At 37.2% G+C, this 20,535-nt stretch overlaps 1 protein-coding gene across 4 annotated transcripts in view; it reads right to left on the bottom strand.

Annotated features, from left to right (window-relative positions):
• Positions 1 to 19,082, bottom strand: part of TENM2 (teneurin transmembrane protein 2) — a gene marked incomplete at its 5' end in the record, with an annotated part of 543,931 nt that extends 524,849 nt beyond the window's left edge. For all 4 annotated transcript variants that reach the window (XM_082489861.1, XM_082489862.1, XM_082489863.1 and 1 more), the window contains one exon: positions 18,822 to 19,082. In XM_082489861.1, coding sequence (XP_082345987.1) covers positions 18,822 to 19,047 — 226 coding nt within the window. The remainder of the gene's footprint in view (positions 1 to 18,821) is intronic.
• Between the last annotated feature and the right edge of the window lie 1,453 nt (positions 19,083 to 20,535).

The following is a 20,535-nucleotide window of genomic DNA, read 5'->3' as shown; positions in this document are numbered from 1 at the left end:
GGAAAAAAACAACAGTGAAAATATGAGCTAATATAAATAAAAATGGATTACTAATCTAAGTGCAAATTTTTTTTTTCCTTTTTCTGCTCACAATGTTATTCATGCCTCTAAGCAACTCACTTAATCTTTTTTCTCACGTACTTTGTCTGTAATATGGGAATGAACCAACATAATTTATCCCAATGGTACAATATGTGAGTTAGAGTAAGACAAAAAATAACAAAATCCAAACATCTCATAATTATTTAAATAGGATTTGGTACACCAGGATGACATATATAATCTTAGCCTTTGTTCTCTTCAGGAAAAAAAAAAAAAAAAGAATTACTCCAAACATATACATTTTTCACTCTTAAGCATTCAACTGAGTATTTGTCTTCTTCCACTTTACAATTTTCAGCTACATAAAAGATGAAGTAGGTGTATTTCAAATTGTTTTCCTTAGACTTTAAATCTTGGGTAACTCTCCTCATTTACCATCTTTCACCACAAATTAACATGCACATCAAGACAAGCTCATTATCATTTAGAGACCTGTTAAAAAGACGAAAAAGGAATTGCACCTTAAAGTGCCCTGGATTATCTACCGGTTAATAAAATCAGTACTGAATAATTTTATAGTTCATAATAATCATTTTGCTTTTCTTCCTTTCTAATCAAAACGCTCTGAAACTAAAATTTACATTCTAAGTAAATAAATCCTCATTGTTGGAAAGTACTGTCACATTCGTTTCCTGATGGTAAGAATGATGTCTACATAAAACAAAAGATAAACACAATTATGTAACTAAAACTATGATATGAATGTATTTCGGTGCTTCTAAACACAGTACTTTGGGGAGCTGTGGTTGAAAAAATTACTCGTAGCATGTAACAATCCTAATTCAGAGGAAAATGTCATCTGCGTTTTACAGATCTATATAAAAGCTCCATTATTAATACATTTCAAATATTTGTACACTACCTGGGAGAATAATATATTACATTCTTCTGGAACAAATAAAACCAAGCCTAGCATATGATTGTACTGCTGACATGAAATTTCACTTCAGATTAGCAAAGTGACAGCTGCTTTATACACAGCCCCAACACAGGAGAACTGCAAAGCGAACAGAGCGTTCTAACACGTGAAAAATAGCGGTGGCCAAAGAGTCACGAAATCATTGTAAGCAAGCATTAACAAAGTCATAATGCAAACTGTAAAAATCAAAATGGCTGCTTTTTACCGTGAACTCAGATATGCTACGGCTATTAATAATTAAAGGCTTTAAAAAAAAAAAAAAAAAAAAAAAAAGGGAAAGAAAAAAAGCAGCATCCTAGCTACAGGCCCTGCAGCAGACTTAGGTGGGAAAGATGATATCACGAGAGCAATTCCAAATCCAGAGCAGTCTATGCGAACACTGCCTGTTGAGTCCAGCATTGCCTGAGCTTGAGAAGTCCACCTAATAATGCACCAGACACTACCTCTGCCTCCAATAAACTCAGGTACCTCAGTATATTTTTTGGTCTCAGTACTATATCAATTTAGATCTGCACTGAAGTTTCTGAAGTTTTCCGAAAAACATCAAAAACATCTTTACATTCTTCAGAAATTGGGGGGGAGATGATAAAATTTGCCACTGACCAGTACAACCTTCCACACCTAACAGTGTTTTCATTAAATTAATTTTTATGTTGCTTATCCCTATATGTAAATTCATACTGAACAGTTAAATGCACTGGAAAATTTAAACAACAAATAAAAAACCTAAACTGCGTAAAGGGTATCAGGTGATCACAGAAATCCTTATCCTGCTAAAGAACAACGTCCTCCCAGATCATAAAGTCTTTTAAAGAGAGACTGAACCTTTGAGGTTGATAAAACACAGCAACAAAATATTGATGTAAAAGTAGATACAGCATTTCGATTACTCATTGTTTTGTTATCTTTTGCCTCTTTTATGCCATTTTTCCTTTTCCAGCCTCCAATTTACTTTTTGATCCAAATTGCTTTTGAAAGTCTTATTATGATTTGTTCTGGAAAACAGACAAAAAAAAAAAAATCTCAAACAATATAAACATCACGGTCTTTTCACCTGTCGGCAGGATATGTCAAAACTCCATCTGGCTACAAAACCAAAAAATGTGTCTTCAAATTGGTGTTCCCCCAATGGGTAACTTTAGCAGATCAACTGGTACATGCAGAGCATTTTAATGTATTGGCATTTTAGCAATGCCACTTACTAGCCCAGCGCTCTCGGTTATACCCATCCTACAAAATAAACAAGGTGGAATCATCATACCCGCTTGATGATATTTTAATTCCTCAATTTTCTATAGCGTGAATGCATTGTTGGTTGACCAAAACTGGAAAAACACATAGTGCCGGTAAAACCTTAGATTCAGTTCAAGAGTTGAGGATTCCTCCTGAATTCTTATTTAATGATCTAATCAATTCATAGTTAATAAGGAAAGCTTTTTTTTTTTTTCTGAACTACCTACCTGAGGTGGAATTGCTTTCCAAGAGCCAGCAACCGCTCGCCCGTCCCACGGGGGACACCAAGGTACCCCGCCGTTCACAGCCGTAAACTGCTCTGGGCACCTCGCCCCGGGGGTTGCCGACTCCGGGCAAGTCGTTTGCTTGGGCCTCATTGCTCTCGGACAACGCTTCGTCTGGTTCCCGCCTGTCAGAGCATTCTTGCACTTACAGGCAAAGCTTGCTATGTTAAAAACTGTAGTTTATTGAGACAGCTGTATGTTTAACATTGGATTATTTTGAAATCTTGCACATTAGGTATCCCATATAGGTGTGGACTCGACTGTCACTGCATTTCAGAGCGAGTCCCAGTTATGCCATTGGCTCTTCCTGCAGTCTGTCTGTGGTTTTGAAACATTAAACAACGATACAGCAATACGAATTTAAGAGGCTTTTCCCCTCAAGAGCTGAGATAGTATTTATATTCGCAGCCTAAATACTTCTTAAAGGACATCACTGAACTTGGGAATTGCTAAAAAGGCTCTGTACTGAGAGAAAATTTCTTAATGTTTCAGGAAATGCATTTTGTGCTCGCCCCCCACCCCCAACCTAACACAAAAAGCCAAATGACAATTTAAGGGAGCCGGCAGCAAGACCATTTGAAAAAGCTCATTAGCTGTTGTTAAAACAGCAACTCAGAAGCTGTAGAAGGAAGGAAGGAATGCTAAATGCAGTTCAGTCACGTGACTTCCAGGTAAATAAAACCAACCACATGCATTTCAGCCACCCTTAAGCATCAGTTGTGCCATATGCACTAAGCAACAAGAGCAGAGAAAGACTCAGAAGTATGAACATCCATTATATTTGCCACCACCACTCATAACCCCTTCTGGGCTTGGAACACACCCTCCCCTCCCGCCCGTCTCCTGAGGTCGGCTTCCCAGGTTGCAGAATACACCATCTGTTCTCCTGGCTTCCACTTCCCAAAGTGGAAACATACTGCAGATGACATAAGAAGGGGATCCAACCGGAGCGTGACGGTATACGGGGACGCAGCAGCGTTTGCCTACTCTGCTAAAAGTACGTACGTTGCAGATGAGCTTCAGGGTACTGCCTCCATCTACAGCCACGCTATTGGCTTCCCACAGCTCTATTTTAATGTTGTTTATAGCAATTCTACCCTGTAGGCAAGAAGCAAAACGCAATCTTTATCATCACCACCAGCTGATGCTCCCAAGCTGTACAGAGCAAGGCCCACTGATACCGTCTTACACACGCTTTTCCTTTTACCTCCTTCCAGGTTATTCTGCAAAGCCATATTTCCAGTTCTTTCCGCGGCTGGGATGGCCTCTTTCCCACTTCATTGATAAGACTTTCCAGATAAGACCTAGTTCCAAAAATTCTGCTAATGCTTTCTCTTCTTGCTGCTTCTCTCCAGTTTTAGCACCCTAAAGTCTATGCTGATACCTTTCTTTCTTTATCCCTCTGCCAACGTTGCTCCTGGCTGGCCTTATTCATCTTCTCTTTATCTTGGTAACTCCCTTGCATATCAATCCTCATATCTCAAAAATTTACATTGCCTTTTCAACACTGAGGATACTGCCACTTCATTTAGCTTCACTAGAAATTTTTTTCTAGGATTTTAAAAGCCTTTATTGACCAGTATCATTCCGCACAGGTTAGGAGTCCTTAAGAAAGGCCAACCAGCATGACAAAATCATGTAATTGGTTGGCAAATGCAGAGGAAAAAAAATGAAAAAACCCACAAATAATCTAAAGATTCTTGCAAAGAATTCCTTGAGAGAAAAAAAAAAAAAAAAAACACTAGAAAATTTGACAGACAAACTCTACCACCTGCATATCCAAAAATATCTACAGATTTCAGCAGAAATATAAAACTTTGAGCATAACAGTCTCCTTGACAGTAAGACAAGAAGCCACTTTCCACAAGTGCCCTCTCTCCCCTCATCTGCATTTCAGATTACGCTGTATGTTAATTTACAACCTCGAGTCATCAGGAATTTAAGATAGTCCGTACAAAGATGTTTTTAAGTGGAACAGGAGGAAGTTAAATGATAAAGATACACAGTTTGCCCTCCCACGCAACAGGGTCGTCTTATTACTTTAGCTGCTCAAACTGCTAACAGATTTCCTTTGGGTCTTTCGGGGGGGAGGTTTGCGGCTGCCAAAGAGCACATGCAGAATTAAACGACAATACTCTCTTCTCGGAGCTGCTGACAACAGAAAAATATCTTTTAATAAAAAGGGCTGTAGGAAGGTAAAGTTTGTGCAGAGATTTAGCTCAACTTCACCGTCTGTCTTCAAAGTTGAAGTGATAAAGGCCTTTAAGATATGCCATGTCTGTAGGGGAGAATTTCTCCTACATGAGCAAACAATAAGTACTTATTTTAAACATCTCATGACATAGGAACGAGATTAATTTAAATGGAATGATCCTGCATTTTTTCAGGCGTTTTGTATAAGCACAGCTCTAAGTAAATTATACTGCTGGACTTAATGTAGGCTTTAAACACATCCGGTACAATACCTCTTATTTTAAAGAGGCATACGTGATATTCACTGATGCTCCCAATAACTACTTGCTAAATAGTCATGCGAGCTCCAGAAACACAGCTTTTAATTTTCATTCTGAAAAACAGTACAATAAACACGCCCATGGGCTTAGTGTAGTCAATTGTTTTGTGGAAATTCAGCGTGCATTCCAGAAACAACATTTCCGGATATGCTAGCATATCTTCTCGCTTCCGAAACGTTGTTTAAGCCACACGAAGAGGATCTAAGGTAAATCTCTTATCAATTTGAGCCATTTGTTTAATGTTTGCACATTCCTGGTGCGAACACAAGTAGAGAAGTCTTCCCCATGCCTGACCAATCTACTCACTCCTGCAATTTCTCTGTGATCTGGAAGACAGAAAGTGAAAAGAGGGAGAAAAAGAATATGGACTTCACCCTCTCCAACTATAGCTTAAACAGTAAGGATACAAAAATAGTGATGCCAGGGTAATTAAAATATTCTTAGAATAGCATTCAAAACCATTATACGTTAGGAAAATCGTAATTTTCAGGAAAACAAATTTCAATATAAATTAAATTCCTGTTCTCACAATCCACCACTACACAGCTGAGCAAATTGATACTTTAGACTGTATAACCAAATCAGTACCATTAAACCATATTTGTATATTTTACAACACAATATTACAACTGTGAAAATCACCTCTTAATTTTGGGTTTCTTTAATCTGCCAAGTCATTTTGTTTATTCTAAGTTGTTCCTATGCACAGATACCCCAACTTGTTCTAAAGATAATCCTTGTGTTTTGGAACGCCAAAGTTTCTGTTTCATAAATATCACATCTGTATGGTAAGAGAATAGGTTGCCACACTTCTGAAATTTTTTTTTTTTTTTTTTTTTTGTATACAGTATCCTAAACTGGATACGAAGATCCTCAGCAGTGAGAGAGACACTGGAGTAAAACTGGATAAATCCTATCCCATTATGTTTTTGCAAGCTGTAGAAATAACGAGGAAACACAGAGATCAACAGAAAATTCACTCTAAAACAATACTTCACAGGAATGTTATTAACAAGGACTGCTCTGCCTAGCGTAGTAATATCCACACAAAAAAACCCAGCACACAGAAACCCCCTGTGCGGGGAAGGTATACTTGGATCAAGGTATAACATTGTTATGCTGTCAAAAAAAATGAAGGAAGAAGATGAATTTAAGAGACTGAATTTAAGATGGAGGAGTCTGTCATGCGGTAACAGCTTATAAGAGTTACAAAGCCGACATATAAACATAAAAAGCAAAGCTGACATATTTGATAACCACAAAGCCTGCTTATTCCAAATATGCTCTCAATTACAGTCATTCTGGATTACACAAAATGAAAAACAAGTTCAGGGTAGTGTAGTATTACAATGCTCGTCTCAGTTTCTGTGCTGTCGACCCCTCAAAGCTTCCCAGCACGTAATGGAGTCTCCCCAGCCCCCCTCCTGGCAAACACCCGTGGGAAGAGAAGGCAGCTTCGCAGCTTCCGACCCTGCCACGCGCAGCGACACACATCCCACCCCTGCACTGATGCTCGGGGCAACGCAAGAGCACGGAAAACATGTCACGGCAGCTTCTTGTGGTTTGAAGCTGAATGTCATCCAAGTCAGGTGTTTTCTTTAAGGATCAGTTGTAAAAACCAAGCTGAGCCTTACCTGTGCAACACCGTCTCCCAAAGGCAAACAGTCGGGGGTAGTGGGCTTGTTCAAAAGGACCTTAATACGCTAAGCCAGCACCTCATCTGCATTGCTTTGTTGCGTTACCCCAGAAGAGCCAAGGCACAGTAACGAAAGCTTCATTACAGTTTGTTAATAGTAAAAACGAGCTCAAAGGTTCATTTTACTTAAGGAACGGTAGAGAAACAGGCAAACACAGATGAGAGATTGTTGCACTGAGTCAACAAGAGAGAATCACATAACTGAAGTACTGAAGACATCTAAAACCACAATCTGTTGTGTACACAGTGATTTCAGAGAGCAAATAACATTTCATTTTTCGGTGCTGCGTTCTGGTTGAATCGTCCACATTCAAAGAACCCTAAATACAAGTACAGGATTTTAGTCCTCTATCAATACAAGATAAAATGTATTTCCAAGTCCCTCAAATGTAATGTTCTTTCTTCTAATTAGACCGCTGCTAGATCTGTAGGCAGTCTTATAAACCACTTTAACCTTATTTTAATTTTTCATTATGAAAATTATAACTGTTCATTAACTTTAGAAGACACAGAATTACAGCTGTGATATATCATTCCTCATATTATTAACAATCTACTTTATAAATTCAGTGCTTGAAGCAGATATTGGCAATACTGTCTCGCGAGTTTTATTTTTGTGTTTGTAAGAGTTTATAGAAAAAACTTAGTAGGGGCACACACATTTAGCTGTCTATCCATACAGAAAATTTTAGTCACTGTCATGAGTTTTAAATTGGTGCCAAAACATAACTGCACCAAATTTAGCAGACTCGTTAGAAAATAAAAGAAACTACATGACTAATACTGCCCTCCCCACCTCTCCAACTCTTTGGTAAGATTACTTAAGCAATAATCGTGTCCAGATTATCACTTTTTGTGTAGTAAACTTTTAGCATATTGTGGATACCTTTCATTGAAGGTAGTAGTTTCCCAGAGATTAAGCACCACTGTAGCTTTGCATCGATATTGTTCAAATGCCTATCTTAGGGATAGAAAAACTCCAAGAAACAATTGGTTATCACTATGAAATTCAATGGAATATTACTTATAAAAAGGTTTTTTTGGTCCTCTAACTACAGAATTTGAAATATTAATACTATATTTATAATACTTAGTATGTGATCTTGAAGCGCATTCTTTAAAACTCAGTGTTCTACTGGAAGCAATTAAAAAAACCTAGAATACTGTGCTAGACCAGTTACCACAGAATGGGCCATTTGCATGAGGGAAAGAAATTTATGCAATTTCTTCAACATGAGGGTCTCTTTTCGTTATTATTATTTTTTAAATTATCAGACTTAATATTGCCTCTAGCTTAAGGAGCAAAACCTAAAATACTGATAATTTTTACTTCAATACTTATACAAACTGAACTGATTAATGTAGAAGACGAAGTTGTATTGAACTGAGTCATCTTGCAGCTGAACGCTTATTATTTCATATAACCAAAATTTAAACTTGTTTCTAGCCAGCAGTCAGCAGACAACTTGCTAATTTCTAGGTAAAAACAGACCAATTGCTATTCTAGCTTTTTCAGACATAATACTGGAAAAAATACTACTGATATTTGTTTAAACTTTCTTGAAATTTGACTTTTCTTTACATTCTTCACCAGCTGGCAGAACTACCAAACTGAAAAACCTCGTCTGTGGCTCTCTGTAATCCCATCATACATGAAACTTTCCAGGAAGTTTAGGTCACGTATGACTACACTGAACAGATACACCAAGAGAAGACAGACAGTGGCAGCAACTACCAAGATTCAGAACTTCAGAGCGGGTAAATGAGCTGATAAGGAAGGAAAAAAGGAATACGACAGTGACGTGCATGCAGCTAAAAGATGCTTACAGTACCAGGAGTGCCAAGGCATACCTGGGCTGATGACTTGGTTAAAGGAAGCAATGCAAGCAATAGAACAGGATGGATATTGGTAAGATCTTCCAAGCAAAATTTTTAAGCCGAAGGAGCGTCTTGCATGGTAATCAAGAGAAGACAAACAGATAGTTTCACTACCAAAATTACACTGGACAAACTACACTGAAGAGATATTTCAGTACTAACGATCAAACTGTTCTTCTCTTAAATGTACTTCAAGCAAATATCTTAGTTTGTGATAAGCAACGATTGTGAAAACATTTGATTGTCCTAAGAAAAACAGAGCTAGCTAGCATCATACAACACGATGGTAGTTACACAGAGCTGAGAGAACAGAATCGTAAGCGAGACAACAGGCACTGCTTTTAGCGTTACGCCAAGAACATTTTCAGGTGTCAAATTCAGTTTGTAACATCCAGTTTTTGACCAAAGTTTAGAAAATAGCCTAATACTTAACTACTGTGTTTTCCATAACATTTCTTTAAGCAGGTAGTTCCTCCCTCCATTCTCTGGTCTTGCTCAAATTCAGCTAAAATGAAATCTTACTTCACTTTTCACCGCATTAAGAAGAAACAGAGAACTTGGGGTTGTTTTTTTTTTTTGTTTTTTTTTTTCTTTTTAATTTTCCTGTATAAGCTTTCTGCATCCATTTTAATAAGGTTCTATCACACACACACACACACACACACACAAACATCGCAGACCCATTCTATACCATGTATAAGAACCAGCATTCCTCAGAGAGGCTTTTTTCCAAACAGTTTTAAGAGATATCTTTTGATTCTGAATTAAGCAGGATGTAGGAACTGCCACCAGCAGAGGAGCAGGAATCACAAACAGCTATAACCCAAATATTCTAAGGAAATGGAAGCAAGTAATTACAAATAAAACTGCTTACATTCATGCAACTTGTTTGGCAACAGCAGTATACCATAAGGAAAGCTGCTACAATTCATAACAGCATCTTGTAATAAAACAGCTTTATGCATCCCTCTCAAACTGTTTAGTGCTCAAATCTCATCAGATGGCTGAGTAAGCATTACACTTTGGGACAGTAAATCTCTGTTTCCAATATGGTCTACATTCACAGACATGTACTTTTGCATTCACTGTAAGACACTTCCAGCTAAGCACTTGTAGAAAAAAATAGCAATATATAAAAATATCTGCATGCTATTTTGTCTAGTCAGCTATCTAGAGTCTGAAAAAAATTTAGAGTCCGTGAAGGACCAGCAGCTCAGCAGGAACTGACTGCTGCCAGAAAAAGCTAGCTGAGGTCTGGATTTAAAAACATGAAAGTAGCGTGAAAGGGCTATCTTTAGACATGTCACTGTCTCTTCAACATGCCTTTATCCACGTCACTAAGGCATATACGGCATTGCTATGGTACATTTGGCTTCCTTTACAGAAAAGCTAAAAGATAGGAAAGGGTTTAGAAACAAGCAATAAATCTGAATTCAGGAGAGAAGATGATACTATACAGGCAGATGCTTGAAGAGCTCTACCTAGATAGATAGAGCAAGCTCCTAGAAAAGACAACTGGCCTAACTGCAGCATCTAATTGAATCTGTAAAGAAAAAACACTGGTATTATGGGTGCTCCAATAAAATGGAAAAGGGCATCACCAGACCTGCTGGCTACCAACTGAAGCCAGTTTCCAAAATCCAAAGAGAAGCAGTCATCTGCTGTTAACGCGGAGGCTGACCTCCCACAGACACTGCCCGCCAGTGGAAACAATGGATTTTCTGCCTATTGACGTTTTCAAGACTCCAGAATGTGCTTCATTCAAGGACAGATTACTGGGATTAGTATAGAAATAATCTGATGAAAGTTCATGAGCAACTGGATAACAGGGCAAACAAGATAACCAGTATGCCTCCTGACCTTAAACTCCGAATCCAGAGAGAAATAATAGAAACCAAAAAGAACAAATAAAAGATGCCAGACCCTGCTTACCCTGTTATGCTTGCTTCTCATTTTCTTTTCTACTAATTTTGATTCCCATTTATAAGATTTAAGTGAATTGGTCATCAATTCAACAATGTATAACCCAACCCAAATGTCTTTGGCCTGTTTAAAATTCACGGACTTCCATTTTATTTAAATGTTTCTTTCTTCCTGTATTATGAGAAAGGCAAAAGAGAAGCAAATGGTCTTATTTCTCTTTACCAGAAAAGAAGTTAGAGGGGTTCCCAAATTCACACCAGAAACAAAACAATATTCAGTAAAGCAAAACCTGGACTACATGACTTCTAAAGACTAATTTTCTGGTACATGTCTAGGATGCAGGGACAAAGATGCCCCATTCAAACCGAGATCAAGCATAAAACCTTTTAAAATCTCAGATTTTCATGGTAATAGGTGTATTAGAAAAGCATCCGAGTCTCCTCTTTTCATCAGTTTGAGAACACTCACAGGTAATCAGCCTCCTTTCCAAACCCTTCTTGCTGGAAAATACCATGTTAAACTGCAGATCCTTCTGAAGAAAAGAACCCAGAGAAGGTGGAATATTTGCAGAATTTGCACGAGTTAGCCATTTTTGTTAGTAGGATTAATCAAGAAATAAGTATTTTCATTTAGAGTATCTTTTAAAAAAAAAATAAAAATATTTCATCTCCTTGGAGTACGTGATCTCCCTTTACGATGGATTTTAATACGAGAAAGGGCATGGATGCTCCACATGGATGTGCCTAAATATTACAAACTTCTAAGAAGAGTGTGTGCACGTGTGCGTATGAGAAAATGGAGAAGGATTTATAGGATCAAAAATTATTATTTTCAGTATCCAAAGTCTTAGCCTTCTATTACATAGCTGAGCAAAGGGATGAGGAGAAAAAAAAAAACACATACAAAGAATAGTTTTTCTTCAACATTCAGTCAGGCCCTAGCATTATAACGTGAGCAAACCCTAGTCCTCTATTTTGAAGCACGAGATCTTTTTGCTTGATACAAATTTGTAACTATAAAGTACAGGAAGCATAATTCCTATTAATTTTGAAGTGCTTTTGAAAAGGTATTTGCATTAAAATGGTTACTAAGCCTATTCTAGAGTAGGCCTAAGGTTTTTTAAAAATTTCTTTTATTCACATTGTGTGATAACTATATGAGTTGATAATGTCTACTTTTTAAAAGCTATCCTTTTCTATCAAGTTTACATAATGTTCATGTAACTTTGTAAATGATTAAAAAAACAGAACCAAGTTAAACTTAATAATCAACTAACGACGAATCCAGTACAGCAGCAGTAAAAAAAAAAAAAAAAAAAAAAAAAAAAAAAAGCAGAAGCTCTTTTTGAAAGCTAAATAACTGTTTAGGAAAAAAAGGAAGATAAGTTTATATATACCTATATATCTGCATCGGAAATCCCTGCATTCTGATTCTCTTATTTAAACTGTAAACAAAGCCTGATTTTTAATAATGATCACTAGGAGAGAAACTGCCAAGAATAAAAAGTTATTCCCTGAGAGAAACTGTGTGTGTACACAGAATTCACATATTACGTCTAGCCATTTGTTGTTTATTCTACAAATACATATTAATATTAGAATAGTACTGTGTTTTTCAGCACTGGTCATATTAATTATTACTGGAGTCCTCTGTCAGCATCATAGCTTCTCTATATAAAGTTTCAGAAGACAGTATTTTATTAAACTCCAACTTCATCTTTATTATGTTCCCCAAGAACAAGATTCACGGTAATACTTTAATTGATTACACTGTGTATTTAGCATGCTAGTTGATTACATTCTTTCTATACCAATGACACTTAAACCACTTCAACATGCTGTATTGCAACGGACACCTCTGAATTGCCGGGCTGGAATACATCTCCTGTCATTCAGTATCTGCTCTCTCGGAGGAGGACTCCTAACAGCCAAGATGCTGATGTAGAAGCTGCCTCAACTAGTCAAACAGGTAAAAGAGCAAGAGTCACACCTTCATTCAACAAGTCCGTGGTGTTAGACAGTCCGATTTCTCAACCGACAGTCCCAGCAGGTCCGAGCAACCAACCACACGCATCAAATTAAGTCACGACATAAGAAGATATAAAATGCTGAAACGCCAAGAAAGGAGCATGGAAGAGGAACAAAAGGAAGTGGAAAGTAAGAGATTATCAGAAAAACTGATTTAAACTACCATTTACGAATCAGGGAGCTTGCTGCCTAAGAAGGGGGCAAAAATAAGAAAAAACAAAACCACCAAAAAACATCCACAAAAAGAACAAGAGGAAATGATTTCTGCATACGTACTTGGAAGTACCCTGAAGACTGAGAGCCTATGCCATGATGTTTCCCTGAGGAGTCACTTCTAAAGAGAATTCCTACTGATTTTATGTTATTGTGACTCAGATCTAATATACACGAAGTTTTAGTTTAATTCCTATTTACCAGCAGATCTTAATATTACAGCTCAAAAGGCCACTTGACTGATGCTAGAGTATACACGAGAGAGGCATGTTAGATTTTGGGTTAGACTTTCTTAACATTTTCCTGTCCTAAAAGCATATTTGGGGCAGGGCGCTATACAGGTTTGTACTTCGATTTATTTGCTAGTCTAGTAATGCTGGCTCCATTATTAACAATGTCAACAAAGATGAGAGTACAGATGAAGAGTGCTTTCATGTCTTTAAATGACTTAACAACAAGAACCATATAATCTGTTATGATTTGAGGAGGGAGCCATGGGGAGGGAGCTATTCAACACCTTTGCTTTAATAATTAAGGTATATATATTAAAATGTAAACCTTTATTTCTCACTAATGCCGTGCCTTCTAGAGAACAGAAATCGACTGCCGTTGTCTCACCTGAATAAATATTTCACACTGGGATCACGCATCTCTTGGGTAACCATTAAAACCAAAGTAAATCTTGATTCAACAGCAGTGCAAGTTGCCTGTGCGTACCGGTTATAACAGGAAATTTGCCTTGAGGCCTTTTTCCCCACACAAGGTACCCTACATCTGATGCCATGTTAAGGGTTTCTTTCTTAAGCTTCTGCCACCTGCCTCTGCCTCGGATCTGGTTTGATTATGTACGGGTACGGATATACTGAAAAGCAACATATTGCAGAATGCCACTGAAAACCTAACATAACAAAGGAAAACTAAGAATGTGCTCCCACTCTAACCAGAGTACAAGAAAAAGTTTTCTTTAATGTCTTTAATCCAAATCTACATATCAAACATTTAATTTTCCAAAGGTCACAGGTTCTGGAAAGAAATATTAGAACTAAGATTAGTATAACTCAGTTGGATTTGGAAGGGATACACTAATTTGAGCCTAAAAGTTAAGTACAACTCATGTTTGATGACAAGATGACCTAAATCTCATCTTGGTGTTCCCGGGAATATAAGCAGTGAGACAAAGTCTAGTTAGCCTGAGAACCTGCAAGACCAACTACCCCCTCTATACAGCAGCGCGTCAGTCACTGCTGACCACAGAATACCTGACCACAGTAACTTTAAATCTGAACAAGCTTAATCACTCTCGTGAAACAGTATTACTGCAGCGTGGTTCTTCAAATGCGTCCCAGTAAATTTTTTGGTGACAGATTTATGATGTGAAGAAGAAGAAGAGAAAACAACATTCTTTTTTCTCAGCAATCAGAGCTGCCCTAGAGTAGGCTGTAAAAAATAAAATGTTGATTCATCAAACTGGTTTGGGTTGCTTTGGTTTTGCTTTTCTTTTAATTGATATTTTTCTTTTTTATTCAATATAGACGGAGAAAAGATGCAGTATGAAATACCCAAGAGATGGTGAGTAGTACAGCATAGTAACACAACTTCATGTGAAAGAACACTGAGTGCATTATACCTTCCCAAGTGCCCCTCTCTGAGAATTCTACTGCGATAACCTAATTTTCTATTTGATGTCAATAAAAATACCGGTCAATCTTAAGGGACATTATAAGGGATTTATTATAATCCTTGTCACTACTCTTTTCTAAGTCCTGTTAACAGACCTATAGTGTTAAACAGGATGCAAAAAGTACATGTTTTTAAGTATAAAAGACTAAAAAAGGGAATTTGAGCTGACATACAGAAAGGTATTGGCTATTGTTCTTTACTGAACTTATCTTGCCATACAATAAGAGATGCTGCAACATATACAAAGCATTGAAACTGTGGTAAAAATAATAAAAATATTTCAAAAGACTGTTCGGCCCAGTTTAATATGAATGCATTTTTTAGACTTACTTTTAATAACTTCAATCATGTACTCTAGTTGTTCTAACATTTCACAGCAGAGATTTACTGCTAAACTAGGTCTGACCTGGGAATGAGAAAGCAGTCAATTCAGTAGAACTATTGGCTAATAAATTTTGCATCAGCTGAAGCCTGGCGTTTGGCTCCGGCAGAAATACAAAATCCAGGAGCTATGAATGCCAAGTGAGGAACTCTGGAATAGTAATGTTTACAATCATCCCTTTCAAACCCAGTTCAAAACTCGTAACAACTCTCTAGTCTTCTTTTAAGTACAATTTGGTTACAAAGTTTACTTGAAGAAAAGTTGTCTTTCAAAGCAACCTCTTTAAAGAAAAGTTTTCCAAAATCCTCATTTTTTGCCTCTACGGACATCTACCTTCACTATGCTGTGTCAGCAGACGAAGTCAGAAAGAAGGTAATGCCTTTAACAAAAAAAAAAAAAAAAAAAAATAAAGTTTGATAATTGGTTCTCTTTGGTGGAAAAATACATGGCATATAGAGAAATTCACATATTATCACAAGATTGTAAAATATTCCAAGTATTGAGAGGCATCAGAACTATTGTCAAGCTTTTGACATATCCTAGCAGAGAGTAGAAAAGTTTCTATTCATCTTAAAATATAGTATTCAAAAAGGACTCCTCAACTTTAAATATAACTTGTAACGTTTGAGTGCTGTCTCAGATCCACTGAAGGACTGTATTTTTCATATCGATTGAATAATGAATATCCAGTGCAGGTATTGAAATTACAAATACATATCTATCTATACAATGGGAAAATCTAAGGCAACTTAATAGCTCAAGCATGCATCGGACCTGTCATTAGTCAAGAATCGGAACACCTGTCTGGAAGATGACAGAAAATAAACTTAACACAAAAATACCAAACCTATTCTGACTGACTTTGTACAAATATTGTTACTGATATGTTAAAAACGGACTTAAAAAGGGGAATTTCATTACTTAGAAAAATTACAAGTAAACTTCTTAGGAAAAGTACGCTTGAAGTAATGCCAGACTAAGGTGCCTAAGTTAATACATAGTCATGTCACCCTTCATGCCTTTATACCAAAGCTTCCAAATACCACAGCAGGTAGTAGCAGTAGCATCTATGGCAAAGAACAACTTCCTTTGGTAGGCACGTTTGTCAACGATTAGCACAAAAAGCTGACTTCCAAACATGCAAACAATGACAAAGTTTTTAAGTTGTATTCTCAGAGCTAAACGTCCATCAACATTCAATTTTCCTATCAACTGCTTTATTCACGCTAGCTTAAAGAGGTATTTATACTTCAGAGGCCTGCCGTTTCACGAAGAATGAGACAAGTCAGAGCAGGAAGACAGTAAAACACTAAAGCAAACCAAGATGATCTGTTTCAGACTTCTGAGCTCCGAATATAGCTTTTGTTATTAGCATTTCACTGTCGAACCATCGTAAACAAAAATGGAATTAGTACAACGTGGTATTACGCTTAACAGATTTTCAAAACCAAGTAACGTATGATCTGGCAGCAGCTAAAACCAACTGCTTTGAGCAGTTCCAGTGGCACGGTTAAACCGGATACTTTTCAGAAAGTCAACTGCATACAGCTTTACTAACAGAAGAGACAAAATATTGAGAAAAATATCTACAATTGCTCAAAAAAATATGTCAAGCTTTTTCATAATAGAAGAATAAAAAATCCTCTAAAGACTATTTATTTTAAGTATGTTTATTTCCTACAGAATTTAATCCCATCAAAACACCCACTCAAATTTAGAATAAATTTACATGTATAAATTTCTAGATGTCTGCAGCTGGAAACCACATGCATAAGATGTAATGAACAGTATTTCCTACCGTATGAACCACATTTTTATCCATATAGTATTAATGTAAGAAGTGAGAACATGTACAAAGTCTTAATTTAGACCTACTTGCCACATTATCTCAAATTTCATGTCAGTAGAGGAACTGTACAGTCAGAAAGATACCAAGCTTTCAAATACGAAGAATCATCATACAGGCTTATTTTCTAAAGAAATTTGCTTGGAAACTTCACAAAAGCTGGAAAATAAGGAGTTAATGCTCATATTATTTAAAAAAACAAACAAAACAAAAAAAACCCAAAACCATCCCAACGCTTTGGTCCTCTACAATAAACTTTATTCATCTAGACATACAACACAGACTAGGAGGAGGAAAAAATAATAATAAAAAAAGTATCTGAGCATTTCCATTCAGTTACCAACAATTTACACTCCCCTTCATAAAGAGGGCAGATAAGAACACATTAAGAACAGGAGGAGGATGAACAGTTGTCAAATCAGTAATCAAGAAAAAAGAACATCTCATGAAATGCCAAATAATGACCTGGAAACTAAAATGAGGCACTTGAGCTGAAGCATCAATCACTGAGATAGGGAAAAGTAATATTTAGATGACTCCTGTACACAAAGGCTGAGCAAACCACAGTGAAAATGGCTCCAGTAGCTCACATGATCCAGCTGCAGTCTGATGCCTTATCTCTGGGTAAATACCTATAAGCGAAGAAAGCCCCTACAAGAACACAGATTACCTCAGAAAATAGAACTGCGTGTGTGATAGACCAAGCACAGTGCAAACACTTCCAAATGTATGTAAACAAACACGAGAGAAATAAGGGATTAGACAAGGGTTTAATTAGAGATGCTAATTAATAGATATTTTGATTTAAAGGTGAAGACAGACACTGACTGCTGGCAGAATACTTTAAGCAAGTTGCATGATGTGATATCAAGTATGAAAAAAATGACCTTCCATTGAATGAGCTCCACAGAAAAGCGTGATAACTTAGTATTTCCTGAGTCACACTATTAGAAGTGTGTAGAGAGAACTATCATATGCCGTTCACAAGCACAAATATAAAATAATAAAGTTTCGGCATTTAAAGGTGTACTAGATAATTCACCTTCCGTTGAGAGCTATAAATTTATGCCTATATCTTGCTTGATATAAACCATATCTGATTCTTCAACTGAAACTAAACCAAGTAATTTATTTTAAAAACCATACCTAATTGTTGACCGAGTGGCAATTTAATCCGGCTATTTGGTCAAGTTAACCAGATAATTAGACACTGTTTCTATGAAGCGATGCTCATGAATGGTTTCAACACAGAGCCTTACATTTTACTAAGATAAGCAAATACCCGAATGAGAGTAAAACTACGTGTGTGTACAGCGTAAAGGCATAATATCACAGTTTTGGAACTAAAAACATTTAGATTGTTAATTCATTAATTCCTTAGACATAACAGGTATTTAAAGAGAGGATCATTTTATAAAAGAAGAGATTACTTCACCTTGCTTACAAGTTCACCTGCGCAGGTTATTTCAATATTAGTTCTAGGATCTCAACGCTGAGATAACGTGTTATGGCCAATTATAAAAGTAATTAGATGAGCTTCCTCCTTCCAGTTTTTATGAGGTGAAGGCTAAGCAGTGACAAAATGAAGTCGGAGGAAATAGCATTCCCCTTCCTACATTTCAATTACACAGCAGTTAAGAAGAGGAAAGGAATTCTGAGGCACCTGATCAATACTGAATATACGTTGGCCATATGGGGTTTTACCATAACAGTATTTGAGTTATCTTCAATACAGGTACTCTGTTAGAGAATGACAAGTTTAGGTGAAAATGACATTATTATTTCTAAAATGAACCTAGGAAACAGCCTACAAAGCGAGCATATCGGCCAACCTTGAGATCCGGGACAAATACAACATCTGGTTAAGGGTCACCAGCATTCCTGTTTATCAAACGTTTTGGTTTGCCTCATTTACAAAGAGCAAATTCCAACACTATCGGACACCTGAGAAGAGAAAGAGCTTCCTAATTTAACACAAAACAGTTGAAATAACGGTGAAATGGCATCCATTCTCTTACAGTTCTTTCATTAAAATCCCTGATATCTCCTGGTGCGCTTTAACAAGCGACAGAGATTGTCTACTGAAGATTACTGTAAATTAAACCAGTTCCGACTTTAAACGTACCTTGTCTTGGAAACTCATCCGACTCCCTGTGAACCAGGTCAGAAACTCGATTTCCATAGTGCATCCTGGTGTCATGATCGTACGCCTTCAGTGTCTCACTCGAGCTGTAAGACTTCTGAGTTGGTACTCTGCAGTCTTCACTGTCCAGTGAAGAACTTGTATAGCGACACTCCTTTCCACACCGGCCCCTCGTCAGAGAACGATGTCTTCTATCTTTTATATCCATTATTCTGAGTCAGGTAGGACTTTTTCAGAAAAGCCACTCTTGTATTTGTGGTCAGTCACTGTCACCTGAAAACAGGAAAGGATAACAGAAGAGTGAGCAATGTTGCTACTACATTTTGGTTTATTCTACTTTCCCTGACTTATCCTTGAAGAACAATGTGGCGCAGATTGAGGAGAAAGAAAAGCCACGTGACGCACCCTTAGAAATTGAAATAATTGACCCGAATGGGTGAGGGGAAGAAAATCAAATGCTCTAAGCGAACTGCATTCTATCTAAATTATCATCTCATCGAAGAGTTTAAAAGTAACGTTAAAACAAAAACACTGTTAATCTTTTGATTTTGAATGAGCACTGATAACAACGTGGAACTGACAGAGTAATATTTGTTCCCATTACGCAACAGTACAAAGAAACGCAGATTCAAACCAGCTTTAATTATTTCCGTTCCTCCTGCAGGAGGGCTTGCAATTAAAATGAAGCATGCAGGAGAGTCGCAGAGAGGAGATTATTCCTATTCAGCAGTAATGTGTTACGAAGGTGTACATTAGCCTTTAACAACGTGCTCACAAGCAGCAGCAACTGATTTTATTGCCCCTGGATAACATAATTCAAGGCCCTGTTCTCAACAAAAGGTTGGACCAGGGATCTCCAGAGGTCCCTTCCAGCCTCGGCATTTCTGCATTTTTATGATTCTCAGAACACACACTGGGAATTGGCTGCTCTTGTGCACCACCGAACCTTCTCCACAAATCCTCAAGATGACCAGTTTATCCATCTCAGCAGTTGGAGCTCTTCAAAATTGTGCAAATATGTTGTTGCTCACAGGACCAGAAAGAGATTCTTACAGTCTACTTAATTAGGACACCCTTGCTGTGACATATATACTTACATGTATATATACATACTTATATGTATATATACTTATACTATATATGTATATATACTTATTATACATATAACATCTGCATAGTTAGCATGCATAAATGGCAAAATGAAAAATACGGTAAAAAGCAAGAAATACACTAAGCATGAGCACCCTAATCACTGGGGTACTAATTATTTTGAGTTGGTATTTGTACGTATGTCTTTCTCTCGTGGCATCCTTTGCCCAGGTCTGTACTAGACCTGAGAAATCCTCATGACAAACCTTCCTGCTGGAAATGAAATCTTCCCCACAAAAAACACACAGATTTTTTTAATGAGCAAAAATTGGAACAAAACCCCTGCTTTTCTACAATGGCTGAGGAGGTGAAGAAATGGTTTTGCAAATTTAGCTGGAACAGTTGAAGACATTTTCTTTCCCATTGTCCCCTCTCAGTTCAGGTGCCTCCTCGAGAGCCCACCCAGCAGAACAAGAGCAGGTCCTGCATGCCACCTACACCCAGTCCCAGGCCACAGTCTTTACTTAAACTACCAAAGCACTTCCGCAGTACAATTCCTTCTGCCACCACAAACTCCAGCAAAAGATGATAAAAAAAACTCAGAAGG

This window comes from Vanellus vanellus (assembly GCF_965231255.1).
Source record: "Vanellus vanellus genome assembly, chromosome: 13".
Taxonomy (NCBI): Eukaryota; Metazoa; Chordata; class Aves; order Charadriiformes; family Charadriidae; genus Vanellus; species Vanellus vanellus.
Note: the sequence above shows the minus strand (reverse complement) of the source record. Positions and strands in the feature narration are given on the sequence as shown.